Below are 16,050 nucleotides of genomic sequence, written 5' to 3'. Positions count from 1 at the left end.
TGCGTAAAAAAGCATTAAAAACGCATCCAAAAACGGCATGCCTTTTTAGCGCAATTTGATGCGTTTTTCTATGCGATTGTAGTTTTGCATTCGAAAATTGCATAAGCTTTAATGGAATGTGATGCTTTTTTCGATGCAGTTGCAATATTTACTGCAACAGCAGCGAAAAAATTTATGAAATCACAGTAAAAATTCTTGCAATTTTCAGATGCAATTTTAACCGCAGCTCAACCGCAACATCTGAATACACCCTTAGGCTGGGTTCACACGAGCATGTTCGGTACGTAAAGGACGGAACGTATTTCGGCCGCAAGTCCCGGACCGAACACAGTGCAGGGAGCCGGGCTCCTAGCATCATAGTTCTGTGTGACGCTAGGAGTCCCTGCCTCTCCGTGGAACTACTGTCCCGTACTGAAAACATGATTACAGTACGGGACAGTTGTCCCGCAGCGAGGCAGGGACTCCTAGCATCGTACATAACTATGATGCTAGGAGCCCGGCTCCCTGCGGTGTGTTCGGTCCGGGACTTGCGGCAGAAATACGTTCCGTCCTTTACGGACCGAACATGCTCGTGTGAACCCAGCCTAAGTCTACGTTCACACAGGGCTGATACGCTACGTATAAGAACACAGTGTATCTGCCCTAACGGCCACAGGGAATTCTTGCTGAAAAAAGCTCACCAAATTGTGGTGCAGCTTTTCGGCCGGAATGTCCGCAGCAGAAAACTGCACATAAAAAAGTTGCATACTTACGCAGCCATGGCGACGCGTTTCTCTGCTGTCCTGCATCCTGGCCCTTGGGAAGACGTTTCATCCCATGTGACCGCTGCAGCAGTCACATGGGATGAAACGTCATCCCAGGAGGCTGGACTGGAGAAGAAGTATAAGAGAGTATATATACAGTCGTGGACAAAATTGTTGGTTCCCTTCTGTTAAAGAAAGGAAAACCCACAATGGTCACTGAAATAACTTGAAACTGACGAAAGTAATAATACATTTTAATACATCAGCTGTCTCCGGTGTGAAGGCGCCTTCTCCAGTGCCAGAAAGCTCGGTCCCAGTCGCAGGTCATGGTCAGTTTCAAGTTATTTCAGTGACCATTGTGGGTTTTCCTTTCGTTAACGGAAGGGTACCAACAACTTTGTCCACGACTGTATACATTTTTTTCTGAGTTGCGATTTCTGCAGTGGAATCGCAGCTTTTCCGCCGCAAAAATCGCAGCATCTGTTATGATTGCTCAGATGGCTGTCGTACTGGGCGCTCTTCATGGGTTGTGATGTTTACCCTTCTGTTTGGGCTGCGCCCTATTTGTCATGTTCTCTTTATTATGTTGTAGATTTTCTGCAACAAAATCTGTTGCGGAAAATCCGCAGTATTTACGCTAGGTGTGAACTTACCCTAAGCGTAATACTTGGCAGCCACCCCATCCTAGAGGCACTTTATAGAAGCCTTATCTGTGTTTTTCTATTATTAGAGTGTTTTCAGAAGTTGCGGTTGAGGTTCGTTTAAAGCGGCTATAAAAAACGCATGTGTATGTTTACAAGTGGTGGATCCGCAGCCTATTACAGTAGCAGCAAAGAGGATGACATTTTATGAAATCTCATCCACACGCTGTAGAAAAATATCTGCATGAAAATTGACACGCAATACAGACTTTAAAGTATATCAATTCTTTCTCCGGATTTGCATATTGGATCTCCTTCTTTTCAATTACACGGGTTAAAGCCGCAACAAATTCTACAGCAAAATTGCGCTGCGGAACTGCAGCAGAATTTGCGGCAAAATCCGTAACAGATTTTTTTTGCATTCCGTGTAGACGTACACTTACTGCGAACTTTTGCTGCGATTTTCGATACGGTTGCGGTTTTTACAGGTGAAACATTTATAAACCATGTTTTACTTGTAAAAACCGCACACATTTTTTTTTAATGCAGTTTTAACTGCACCTCTTCTGCAACGTCTGAATACACCTTTATTATAGAGAAACCCCCCCCCCCCCATCCTGAGTGAAGGTTTGTGAGTGGCTGTTCATCAATATTTTGTAATTGTGCACCCTCCCTTTATTTTCAAGATCTCTGCTTGTGGTCATAGAATAGAAATATTCATTGTTTACATCCAGATGTCCTAACCTAGACCTATGAGTGTAGGTAAGAGCAGTCACCCTGGAGAGAGACATATGTCTTGCTGTTGAGTTTAGATAAAGGAGAATGCCAAGACTAAAATATTGTATACAAGCTGCAGCTGTGTGAGAAGGACTAGATCATGGCAGGTTTTGGATGTAAGGAAGAATGCTTCCATTCAGTGACAGCAAGCAGAAATCTTGAAAACACAAAGTACATTAGAGCGTAGCAGAACTTGTCATTATACAATAATACGGTTGTTTCTTTTGTACCTAAGATTAGACAATCCTTATAATGGACACAAGATTAATAAAGCTGCGGCTAAGACCCACTTGACCCAAAAAGCAGATGTGTATGTGTCGTCAGTTGCATTATTTGCTATGGGGGGGGGGGAGGGTAAGCAGGTTGGGAGCACGTAGTCTCCTTTAGCATGCTGATATTTTCTAGCAGTCTAATGAGTAGTGATGGGAGCAGGCTAATATACCCAGCACTGTATAAACACAGCACTCCAAGAGGAAATTACAAGGTACTGCACCTACCATACCTTCACTTGATTAGAACGATCTACAATTCCACAAAGAAATGCAACCCTGGCCGAGATGATCACAAAATTGCGTACAAAATAAAATACATTATTACTATAACGTGTGAATACACCCTTAAGACTACTTACCTTTTTCTTCATAAAAACATTTATCATCTTTTCACATGATAGGTTATCAAAGTTAGATCACTGGGGGCCCCACCGATCACAACCGGGGTGAGGAGGAATTTGAATGGGGCGGCAGTTTCCTTAACTCCCATAGTTTTATGGAGCGGCAGTGCCCATGCTCAGCTATCACTCTTTACAAACTCCTCCTCATCGTGGTTTTGTAGGTGGGGGGCAGCAGTCCCTGGTTGCAAACCTGAAAAAGTAGGGGGATAGCAATCTCTGGATCACGGCTAAACATTTACCAAAAATGATGCATTTATTACAAAGAATAAAACCAGCTTCTGCTTATGTTAACATCTTAAGACTGACTTGAGGTGGGGGAGGGGAGGGGGGTTATTATGCTATGCACATCATACAAGCTTTACCAAAGACTTAGAGGAAACTTAAATGGAAGACTAGTGACTAAGAGGTGGATTTAAACACGCAGAAAGGAGATTTTTTTTTACCTCCTTAGCAATCGTTGTTATGAAGGCGGGTGGTCTGGCCGTGGCAATGAGCGACAGAGCGTGTCGTGCAGAGCGGGCGGAGTCAGCTGCGGGGCTCAGGGGCAACCCGATTGTGATGCTAAACAGGGATCAGGCAGAAAGGGAGGGAAGAACAAAAAAAACAAAAAAAGAAAGTACGCATTAGAAATATATAGAGTGAAAAGATTAGACACAGCTTATAATGTCAGTTCAAGGTCAATGGGATCACTCAAACAGTTAGAATATAATGGACTCCCAACAATGAGCAGTGATTAGAAGTCAGGGTGTTCCGGCATCAAATACAAAATCGAATAATTAAGCGTGAAGATTGAAAACACTATGTGAATGAGTCCAAAGTGTTAAAGGACTCATGTTAACAAATGATGCCGTCGTAGAGTTGAATAAGTATCACAAAGACCCTGGGGCCCTGGTAATGTGTCCCGCTAAAAGTTTTAAAATTGCAGACGATTGTAATTATTAAAAAAAAAAAAATACTTCTTACAACGTTATCAACATGGTCAATGGTACCACTGGGCTCCATTGTGATAGTCACAGTAAAACATTACATAAACGTAATGTTTTCCCTATGGGACAAAAAAGTTGCGGGAGATTTCCGTAAGAATTCCCACCATGATTGAAACATTGAGGTTGTTGAGTTACTGTGGATCCCTAGCCTAAAGTAAGCCTCCGCAGGAAGATGAGGTCTCTCGATTAGGTCCCCCTCCGACTTCCCAGGGTTTACAAACAAAATAAATAAATGATATATACATTATAATCTGAGTTACCCTGCTACAGTGCTGGACTCCATTGAGCACCTTTTACTGTAAAACGTAGGTGGCACTTATGCGAACACCAGATTAGAACTTTAGAAGGTGCCCATGCAGCAACGTGATCACCTTCATGGGTCACTGGGCAGATGCCCAAACACATTCGGGGGCTACCGATTAACGTTTTGGCTTGTAGAGAATATTTGATAGTCCTAAGAACCAGAATGAAGAACTACATTTTTTAGTGGAGTTTCCTTTTTAGAAAAAAAACAGGTTACTGAAGAAAAGAAGACTCTTATTGCGGAAATACAAAAAGACCTCTGGTAAAAGGTGAACGATAAAAACATTTCTTCACGTGATTTGAATATAGTTCAGCGTGTGGACTGGTCCATTACGGAATCAATTACCTTAGTAAGTGAATGGAACATTTCAGTTAAAGCTCAATGAAACCCAAATTAGTCTTCTGGCAGGTCAGAAAAACAGATGGTGATATTACCGGGGGTTCATGAACTGGGTCCTCCACCGATTCTCCAAAACAATGAGATTAGTGGTGCTTATCATGAGCGTTGCACCAGTGATGGAACTCCAATTTGAGTGCTCTACAAACTGGAATCATTGGTGGTCCAAGCCAACATAATCCCCTCCTAAGTAACATGCCAGTACGAAAATTTTTGGGGAAAATTCCCCATTTAAGACCAATTCAGCAGACCAACAATATTTCAAACATCTCCTACCTTCGTTACTTTAATTGTCACATTTTAAAAGCCATAACTTTTTAATTTTTCCGTAGACATAGCCGTGTGAGAGCTTCTTTTTTGCGGGACAAGTTGTATTTTTAAATTGCACCATTTTGGAGTACATATAATTCAATAATAAACTTTTATTAACTTTTTTTGGAAGGTAATGGAAAAAAAACTAAAACTCCACCATTCTTTTTTGTGTCTTAAATTTACACCGCTTACCGTGTGGCAGAAATAACTATATTTTGTGGGTCAAAGCAATTACGGCAATATCAAATTTATATCGTTTTTTTTATAATATTTTACTACTTTTGCAGAATAAAAACACCTATGTTTTTTAAAACGTATTTGTTTTGTATCATCATATTCTAAGAGCCATAACTTTCTTATTTTTGCGGGACAACGTGTAGTTTTTACTGGTACAAACAACTTTTTGATCGCTTTTTATTGCATTTTATGGAAGGCATGATGAGCAGAAAACAGCAATTCTGGCATTGCTTTTTATTTTTTTTTACGGTATTCCTCGTGCAGATTAAATAATGTCATCGTTTTCTAGTTCAGGGAGTTACGGAAGACAAATATGTAAAACTTTTTCAATTTTTTATTTCCTTTTTTTTTCCATAATAAAGCATTCTCACTTTGGAATTTTCATTCATTTATTAGTAACCTTATGAAACAATTTTTTACCTTTTTTTAGTCCCACTATGGGACTTTACAATTTGATCTATCGATCGCTTTTGCAGTACTTCTGTATTGCAGTGTTTATGCCTGTCAGTGTAAAACGGACGTACACTGTTAGGATGGACACTGATAGCAGACATGCAGACATTTGTCAGGCCCCCTGGCTGGCATGAAAACCATCGGCACCCCGTAATCGTGTTGCAAGGGTGCCGACTTGGTGATAGAGTTCCATCCCTCTGAAACCCCTCAGGTGCCGTGGACGCTATTGACTGCGGCATCTATGGGTTGGCCGGGATCGGAGGTAACTCTGACTTAAGACCCTACCTTTTTAGTTACGGTAAATGAGCGTAAGTTCACACGTAGCGTAAATACTACAGATTTTCCGGAAACTGATTTGGTTGTGGAAAATCCGCTGCATAACACAGTAGCAGCAGAGTGGATGGGATTTGAACAGATCTCATCCACACGCTGCGTAAACGAGGAGCGGAAAAAACGCACAGAAATTGACCTGCGCTGCGGTTATTTAATCGGCAGAATGTCAATTGTATTTGCGTAATCGCTGCTTTTTTGTTGCCGGTTTTTTATGCGGCGGAAAATCGCAACTCAGAAAAAAAAAAAATCTTATACTTACCCAGAATTCTATGGTTCTTCATCCAGGCTGGCCTCCTCACAGGCTGCATCGGTCACATGGGAAGAAACGTAATCCCAGGAGGCTGGCGTGCAGTGGGACACGTCATCACGGCTACATAAGTATGATTCTTTTTTTTTCATGTGCAGCTTTCCGCAGCGGACATTTCGGCTGAAAAACTGCACAACCATTTGGTGCGCTTTTTCGGCCAGAATTCCCTGCGGCGCCCAGGGCGGATATGCTGTGTACTTTTACGCAGAGTATCCGCCCTGTGTGAACATAGCCTTATAGTTGCAACATTGACACTATGTGACAACTCAAGTTTCCACGGACTTGGGTCTCACTCGGAATAATACCCCAGTGCTGTGTATCCTGTTTTGTGGTAATCGCAGCCTTTCACTCCTGCACGTGTTGCTGCCAACAGAACGACTTCTTGTTATTGCTGGTTTGACAAAAACGAGTTTGAAAAGCAACAGGCGCCATGCTAATTCATTAACATCACTCAGGAGCGGTAATATGTGGCCAGAGATTAACCCCCTCCTGCAGCTGGACCAGCTGGCTTCCATGTCGGCTTTCAGCGTAAAAGCTGCGGATGATGGAGCGGCCACACTGCACCGTGACTTTAGCTGCAAACAAAGGCAGGTTTAGGAGGCCTATTCCAGAAGCATCACCAACTGTTACTACTTTTTCACAGCAGTCAAATGGGGGTAATTGTTCTTCAATATCCACAGGACATTAACGCAGGGGAATTACCACATAAAGAGGATTGTTGAAAGGCCCTTCAAGATGAATTAATTTTATTTTTGACAAACATTTTAAAATCTTTACAGGTATCGATATATGACAAGATTCATTATTGACTCCAGGGCAATAAGAATGTCCAGGAAGATTCACGGTTCGCTACGACATGGGCAGAAAACCTGTAAAATTGGCTGACATTGGAGTGCATTGCCTTGTAATAGGCTATAAACAGCAAAAGCCGGCCATAAATGCTGCAATATTACTGCCTGCCATTTATTTGGCATATCTAGACATTGCATGAGTATGATTGATTATACATGTTAGAATATCTCACCATCATTAGGTAATCCTACTCATAAAATGCCGTCATGCAAGCGGCGACACCAGCGCATCGGTAGCTTTGCTTGTGTCTGAGACTGGGACATGCTAAGAAGTATTGGTGAAGCATCTTGACATCCATAACCAGCCTGGTTTTAAAGCAGATCAGGAATTGACCACATTAAAACAAACCTATAAAAGCTGGTTATCCTTTTTGCTTCCTATCATGGCGCAATAGTGGTCATGGTCTTCCCACAAAGTCAGCACACTCTTCTCCTGCTGCTGTGATTGTTTCAACATTCTGTTTGGATTTACAGTGTTATATATTCATCCTCCATCCCCTTCAAGTCACATGATGTAGCCGTGCCCTCATAGTATAAATGATATGAGTGGACAGGTCACTGCCTCCCATAAAGATCAGCACACTCATCTTTTTCTGCTTCTCCTTCACAACTCACTTTATGTCCCTGGATTTACAGTGTTTAGACCCAATTCACATCACATTTTTGCCTGCATTTAACATATAGGACAGGAAAAGTTCTTGACGTATACGTTAAAAGGGTTTTCCCAGAAACAAATTGAAAGATCGTAGGATAGGTGATAATTTTCTGATCGTGGGGGGCCCTCACCGCTGTGACCTCAACCGATCATGAGAACAGGGGTACCAAACCGCAGGGAGAAAGATATTGAATGAAGCGGCGGTTGAGCATGCGCCCTGCCGCTCCATTCAAAGTCTATGAGAATGACGGAAACAGCCGAGTACATCTCTCGGCTGTTTCCGTCATTCTCCTAGACAGTGAATGGAGCGGCAGACGCATGCTTGACTGCCGCTCCTTTTAAGTTGCGCTTTACTGTGGCGGTGAAGTGAGGAGAATCTGGGGGTTCGTGACCCCTGTACTCACGATCGGTGGGGGTCCCAGCAATCAGAAAAAGCTCACCTATACTGTGGATAGATGGTCGAAACCCCTTTAAACGTAGGCTGTGGCGTACAGACTATTATAGGAAATGTTTAACATATACGTTACGAACTCTCATGACGTATTCTTTAAACAGATCACATAATAGTTTATGGGTGATGGATGCCACCGTTATGCATCCATTACCCAAAGGCTATTATGGCATTCGTCATATATATGTCATGAAAAGCTATTTAAAAGATCATGATGTATATGTTTAACGGATGCCTGTGATATATGCCATACAGTGGCAACCATCACCCATAGGCTCCCATGTTAAAAATAAAAAATAAAGTATACCACACGGTATACGTCCTTTTGCGGTATCCCGTTTTATGGAATAGTGTAGTCTTCTACGCTATTCCATACCTAAAAAAAGAAAAGTATACTGACATATACCAGCGTGGAGAACTAAAGGACACTTTCTTGGCCTCTTTCGGCTAATTGAGCCCTATAGACATGTATAGCGTGCACGTCAACAGCTTTTCTGGTATTCACGCTAAACGTATATCACAAACATGATGTCAACTGGGCTTTATATCCCCATCTACTTCATGACACTACCCCAGTCTCATCGTATCCTCATTACCACTATCACATAAGTCGACAGGTCATTGTCTCCACCAAGACCAGCATACTCCTCTCCTGCTGCTGTCATCGTTTCCATTAACTGCTTGCACTCAAGGTGTAGTATTCACATCCACAGTATTAGAAACAGAGGGTCGGTGCAGCACTGTGGCTTATATTAGCCAAACAAGGCTGGTGCTAAGCTTCAGAGAAAGAAGTGTACTCTCCTTGTACAAGGCATCAAAACAAGGAAAGCGAAGCAGCACTCAAAGTGAAGTGGGTTTATTCACCAGACATCTAGTACAACGTTTCACCTTCATATAGAAGGTGAAACGCTATACTAGATGTCTGGTGAATAAACCCACTTTACTTTGAGTGCTGCTTCGCTTTCCTTGTTTTTGATGTCACATCCACAATATGATACTGCCCAGAAAAATCCAGCCCTGCCCTTACTACTATTATCGATAGTGGTCAGGTCACTGCCTCCCACAAGATCAGCACACTCTTCTGCTGCTGTCATCATTCACATAGCACCAAAGCTACAGACTTTCCTGGCACTGCAGACTGCTGTACTTACCTACTGCTTTTATCCAGTAAGTTAGATAATAAACAGCATACTTAGAAGATGAACAGTGAATAAAAAATGAAGCCAGTGTTCTTAGCACCGAAAGATCAAAGGTGTCAAATACCAAAAGGTAGAGGTACATGTCAAGTTATTATTTCTTACTGTACTGCATCAGGAATATTAAACATCTTCCATATTCTCAGCAGATCTCATTTTCTCATGAAAAACAGATACACAAATATAGTACTAAACATCAATGTTGTTCAGACATTGCAGCATTTCATACATCTGGAGTAATACAAGAACTTCAAGGATTAAAGATAAGGCCAATTAAGCCCCACAAGTTAATATCACATTTAAGAGTTCATGCCAAATCATAATGACTGATAGGTGAATATTATTTGGGGGTTAACCCATAAATCCAGGGTGGGATTTTCTCAGCTCCCCCAGGTTCCCGTGAACTGGTTGTTCAAAAAACAACGCTGAATCTCCGTATTGGTGAATAAATCCCTGAAAATCAGGAGCTTGCTTTATATATTAGTCAGCCTAGTCGATGGCCACCATTAATTGGCTTGATGGCATAGCAGAGTAGGCTGGCACCTGTTTAATATGGCTGCAGTGCTCATGGGCTTCTGGGGAACAGGTTTGCATCTCCAATAAGTTAGAGATGAACAAAACAAAAAGAATCAAAAACAGTGTGACTCTTGTCCATGGACGGTGTATGGAATTCATTCATTTAAATGGGGCTGCAATACCCGACACTGCCTATGGACAAAAGTGGCACTATTTTTGGAACCAATAGGTAGCCCTTTAATGTCTTACAGCTCAGATAACCATTAGCTGGATATAAATAGCTTGTTCACCTTCATCAGTGCAGGTAAATAGTGCACAATAGAGGTCATAGTTGGGTAGATATCTCGCTTACACTGAGACAAAGTATTTTAAGCTGCCCATACACAGTAGATTTAAGGGATTTCCTAGTATATTACATGGATGGTGTATCATCAATGGATGTCACATTGATGAGCATTACAAAGGGGCAGCAGCTCTAGTGGCGCACTGCTGCCCCATCATTCTGATCGTGGGACCCCCACCAATGATGGACCATCCATGTAATATACCGGGGAAACCCATTTAATGTTAGAGGATGTTACTGATTTTGGCAGAATCTGCCCAAAATGTAATGCATATGGGGACCTCCCGACTGTCCCTTAAAGCCAGATATTGGGGGAGGGTTAGACCAAGGATCGGGCATGTTTGGTTTTAACATGCTTAATCCTTATTTCTGCTGGGAGATAAATTTGTCAGAAGTGTCTGTCAGTGACATATATCCCTCTCCCTTGTTGGATAAACATGTATGCTAGGCCAAGAGTGCATTTTTGTTGGGGAGGTAGCTGTCAGCCAAAATTAATATTGGGTCACTGATACCAGATACTGATGCAGACAGACATGTTCTTGTACAGCGAGAGCGATGGGAGGGGAGGGTTATCTTCCTGTGGTTGACTGGTGAGTGAGAAAGTAGCATTATTTTCCCACTGGGAGGTAAAATGGCTGAATATGGTTGGCATCAGATAGCTACTTCCTGTCACAGGAACTGAATGCAGCAGCACAAACAGCTGTGTTTACAAAAGAAAGACAGCACAGATCTTACCGAGCAGGATTCAGGGACACAGGCACATTTTCATTTTTGGCTGGATGTTTGCTTAAACCCAATATTTTCCAAAAAATAAATAAAAACTCGGAAACCTTCCAGTCTGATATTTGTCATTATGCACATTGTGACCTGGGTTGTCATCTCAGGGATGACTGCAATCTTCAAGCTGTCAGCCTATGATAATAAGTCTGTTACTGATTCAATTTTTCTGCACTGAACTTCTCATCTCAATTATTACTCATAAATGTGAGTTGGAATCAATGTTTATTCCATTTGTCTCCGGTTCTGAGGAGTGAAGACGGTCAGCCACGAAGCAAGATGCAGTATTGGAGTGCAAGAACTTCAGGTTATAAATGCTATGGAAGTGCAGGAGTATGACCACCATCATACCTGGTGGTGGAAATAATAAGATTTGTTCTGGATATCAAGGAAAGCTGGGACATGTAGTTCCATGAGCCTGATCACCTGACCTACCATCACCGTAAGATAAAGCATATCACACTGTGAGCACGGATATACTGGTTGGCATTGTATATACTGGTTGGCATCGAAAAGCTAGAGGAAAAGCCAAATGGCCACTGTGCCCAGTGCCCTTAGAGGCTCAGTTTTCTACAAGCACTGACTAAAATGTTAATATTCATTTTAAATCAGACTTATATAACCTCTTTGCTCCCTTTCCTATTGCTCTGCCTGTGTAAGTCTGCAGTTCTATTCATCCATCTAAAAATGGGACATCAGCCCAGAGCCAACAGTTTAAGGGGTGGGAGGACACAGAGACATGGGGCTCTAACGCACGTTTATTGTCATATTTGGGGGGAGGACTCAACCCACTAGAGGGGCTGGAAGCGCATACCTTTAAGAGATTGGCGAGTGCTAAACCAACATTACTCCTGATATAAAAAATATGGTGGCAATGCAAACAGATCCTGGGAGTGGGAATGTGTACCAAATATACTCCCCTATGGCATAATCCGGTCCTGTGGGAATTATACCAATTAGAGGGCATGCAAAAATGGGAGTTGGCAGGGGTTAGACGAATACAACACTTGTATGATGATAACGTGCTGAGATCATTTCAGCAGTTGAAAGACCTATTTCCACTGGAGCACAGTATGTTTGACCAATATTTGCAGATCCGTCATGCCCTACAGGCGCATGTGGTGGAACTGACGGTCTGTGCTCTTGGGGTACTAGAGTATGTGGGACGAGCTGACACTACCAAAGGCCTGATCTCAATGGTGTACAGGATCTTACTGTCCAAACACCTGGGAAACCCGATGGTGCTGGTAAAAGCGAAATGGGAACAGGATGTCGGTCCATTGACCGAGGAGGAGTGGGAGGAGATATTAGCATTCACATGTCACTTATCACTCAGTCTGGCGCAGAGGAGATCCCAACTCTTCCTGATACATAGAGTGTATCGCACCCCGTGGGTATTAAAACAGATGGGTATTAGAGCGGATGCTAAATGTCCTAGGTGCACGGAAGAGAAGGCGGACATATTGCATATGTTTTGGTCATGTGAGGCCCTGAGGACCCTATGGGGGGAAATATTGGATCTGATAAAGCAGGTGTATGGTCGGGAATTGGCGGCAGACCCTAAAGTTATGTTGTTGGCAGCGGTGGGAGAATTGGAGAGTGACAGAATGGCAAGTCTGGCAATTGCCAAAATATTATATCAAACGAGGAAATGCATTGCTAAACACTGGCTGGACGCGGAGTCACCAGGGATGAGGGAAATTGTAGGAATGTTGAATTATAATATCCTGATGGAGCATAAGATATTTTCGAAAAGGGGCACGAAAAAAAAATTTGATAAACAATGGAGCAGATGGTTGGCCTGTCCTGGTGTAAAGGATCTGCCAGGCACAACTTCTGTGTATACGCCCATGGGTAATCAGTCTGCACCTGGTTCTATGTCTCTGAGACTGACTCCATCTTCCACCACTCAGGATGGCAGGCTTAGGAGTGGGAGAGCCTATCACAGCCTGGCCAGACGGAGCTAGCTCCCGCCCTCTGTCTATTTATATCTGCCTTTCCTGTTCCTCCTTTGCTTGTGATTCTTCTCGTGTGGTTTCCTGGCCTTGCTGCAGCTCCTAGCTATTTGACCTTACTTCATACTGACCCCGGCTTACTGACTACTCTCCTGCTCTGCGTTTGGTACCGCGTACATTCCTGGTTTGACTCGGCTCGTTCACCTCTCTTGTTGCTCACGGTGTTGCCGTGGGCAACTGCCCCATTTCCCTTGCTTGTGTTCCCTTGTCTGTTTGTCTGTCATGCACCTACTGAGCGTAAGGACCGTCGCCCAGTTGTACCCCGTCGCCTAGGGCAGGTCGTTGCAAGTAGGCAGGGACTGAGTAGTGGGTAGATTAGGGCTCACTGTCTGTTTCCCTACCCCCCTGTCATTACATAATCACAAGCCCATATACCTAGGCTACCCTGGTCCCTCACTCTATTATGGACCCCCTTGAGACCCTGGCTCAGCAAATGCAGGGTCTCTCCCTACAGGTCCAGGCCCTGGCTCAGAGGGTCAACCAGCCTGACGCTGCCATGGTAGTACCCCTCACCTCACCTCTTGAACCCCACCTCAAGTTGCCTGACCGGTTCTCAGGGGACCGGAGGACTTTTCTCTCCTTTCGGGAGAGTTGTAAGCTCTACTTTCGCTTAAAGCCCCACTCCTCAGGTTCTGAGAGCCAGCGGGTGGGTATAATTATGTCCCGGCTCCAGGAAGGGCCCCAAGAATGGGCCTTCTCCCTGGCTCCTGACGCCCCTGAACTTTCCTCCGTTGACCATTTCTTTTCTGCTCTCGGACTCATTTATGACGAGACTGACAGGACTGCCTTTGCCGAGAGTCAGCTGGTGACCTTACGTCAGGGTAAGAGACCTGTGGAGGAGTATTGCTCTGACTTTAGGAAGTGGTGCGTAGCTTCTCGGTGGAATGACCCTGCCTTAAGGTGCCAGTTTAGGTTGGGTCTGTCGAACGCCCTGAAAGACCTGCTAGTTAGCTATCCCTGTTCTGACTCCTTAGACCAGGTTATGGCTTTAGCGGTACGACTTGACCGACGTCTCAGGGAATGACAACTTGAACGGTTTTGTGTTTTCCCCTCGGACTCCCCCATGATGCCTCCCGAGGTCCCGTTGCTTCGCTCTTCCACGGAAGACTCGGAGGTACTGTCACCTGAACTGAGTAGACTAAGGGCGAGAGTCGTCTGAGGAACTGGAGGTGATAGAGTTTGGAGCAAAGAAGGGGTGGTGGGGAACCTTGATAAGAGAAATGAGCTCTGACCAAGAATGGTACTAGGAACAATGGGTGGGGACATGGTGGGGGGCTGTGCGGGGGGGGGGGGAGGGGAGATGTTGGGGATTTTCTGATATGCTGTAACTATTGTATACGATGTTGGAAAATTTAAATGTGAATGTCAATGTGTTATTTTATTTCTGTGTTCGTATCAATAAAATTGGATTGATTTAAAAAAAAAAATGGGACATCAGCTGTACACTAGAAGCTCGAGATGCTATAGGTCCATTTAAAAACAGAGGGGAACAGCAGTGCATGGAGATGTGGGAGCACACAGAAAAAATAAGGGTGATCACTTGCTTTGGCAAAGGCTGCAAAACCCTTAAGGGGTTGTCCAGAATAAGAAAAACATGGCCGCTTTCTTCCAAAAACAGTGCCACACCTTGGGCCCTTCCTCTAAGAGCCGGAATTAAGAGCCATTCGGAAGGAGTGGCTCCCGTTCTTGCAGACTCGATCTGCCCTTGTATTATAGTGATTGCCATGCATCTGAATGGCTGCCATGTAATTCTACATTTCCCCTGTGTAGTCGCTGCAGGGGCTGTTCCCCGGGCTAAATCAGTTAGGGTATGTGCACACACACTAATTACGTCCGTAATTGACGGACGTATTTCGGCCGCAAGTCCCGGACCGAACACAGTGCATTGAGCCGGGCTCCTAGCATCATACTTATGTACGATGCTAGGAGTCCCTGCCTCGCTGCAGGACAACTGTCCCGTACTGTAATCATGTTTTCAGTACGGGACAGTAGTTCCACGGAGAGGCAGGGACTCCTAGCATCGTATATAACTATGATGCTAGGAGCCCGGCTCCCTGCACTGTGTTCGGTCCGGGTCTTCCGGCCGAAATACGTCCGTCAATTACGGACGTAATTAGTGTGTGTGCACATACCCTTATGTACGGGGGTGTCAGTAGCAGGAACCGTGGCAATGGGCTGATTGCCCCAGGGGCCGCCATTCTGAAAAGGGTTGTCTCTAATCAGGCAAATCCTTGAAGTTGCTGGAGGTATAAGTGTAAGAATCACCACCTATGAGTGTATATTTCAATATAAAGTGCAATAGAGGACACAAACTAAGAAAAAATTATCTAGTAGATGGGAAGATGAAACGATAGAAAGTTTGTCACAGCCCCGCCCCTATTTCTATCATTACTGACTAGCATTACAATCTGACCTGCAGCAATAAATGCTTAGCTTTCAAGTCTCTCAAAAAGAGGTATGCAACGCAACAGAGGATACTATATAAGGGTAAGTTCACAGTTTTTTGGCGCGGAAACCATGTCGGAAAACGCACCAAAAACGGTTGAAAATGCCTCCCATTGATTTCAATGGGAGGCGGAGGCTTTTTTCCCCACGAGCGGAAAAAACGTCTCGCAGGAAAAAGAAGTGGCATGCCCTATCTTCGAGCATTTAGGTCTCTGACCTCCCATTGACATCAATGAGAGGCAGAGAAAGCGTATTTCACAGCGTTTTTTGCCTGCGGTGCTCAATGGCCAATGGTGAAAAGCACGGCAAACGGCGTGAAGGCAGATTTTGATCAAAATTCCAGACGGAATTTTGAGGCAGAATTTTCTGCCTGCAAAAAACTCTGTGTGAACCCAGCCTTAGGCCCCATGCACACGAACATAAAAAACGCGTATAATTACGGCACGTTTTTACGGGCCCATGGACTTCTATTGGCCACGGGTACCTCCCCGTATACTTACGGGAAGGTGCCCGTGCCGTTGAAAAATATAGAACATGTCCTATTTTAGGCCGTAATTACGGCACGGGCAGCCCATAGAAGTCTATGGGGCTCCCGTAATTACGGATGACTACGTGTGTACACCCGTAATTACGGGAGCG

General features: G+C 44.0%; 1 protein-coding gene across 3 annotated transcripts in view; it reads right to left on the bottom strand.

The window, feature by feature from the left end:
- WDR7 (WD repeat domain 7) overlaps positions 1-16,050 on the bottom strand; it is a 417,770-nt gene that overhangs the window by 87,541 nt on the left and 314,179 nt on the right. For all 3 annotated transcript variants that reach the window (XM_075841243.1, XM_075841247.1, XM_075841253.1), the window contains one exon: positions 3,278-3,395. In XM_075841243.1, coding sequence (XP_075697358.1) covers positions 3,278-3,395 — 118 coding nt within the window. The remainder of the gene's footprint in view (positions 1-3,277; positions 3,396-16,050) is intronic.

This window comes from Rhinoderma darwinii, chromosome 1 (genome assembly GCF_050947455.1).
Source record: "Rhinoderma darwinii isolate aRhiDar2 chromosome 1, aRhiDar2.hap1, whole genome shotgun sequence".
Lineage (NCBI taxonomy): Eukaryota > Metazoa > Chordata > Amphibia > Anura > Rhinodermatidae > Rhinoderma > Rhinoderma darwinii.
Note: the sequence above shows the minus strand (reverse complement) of the source record. Positions and strands in the feature narration are given on the sequence as shown.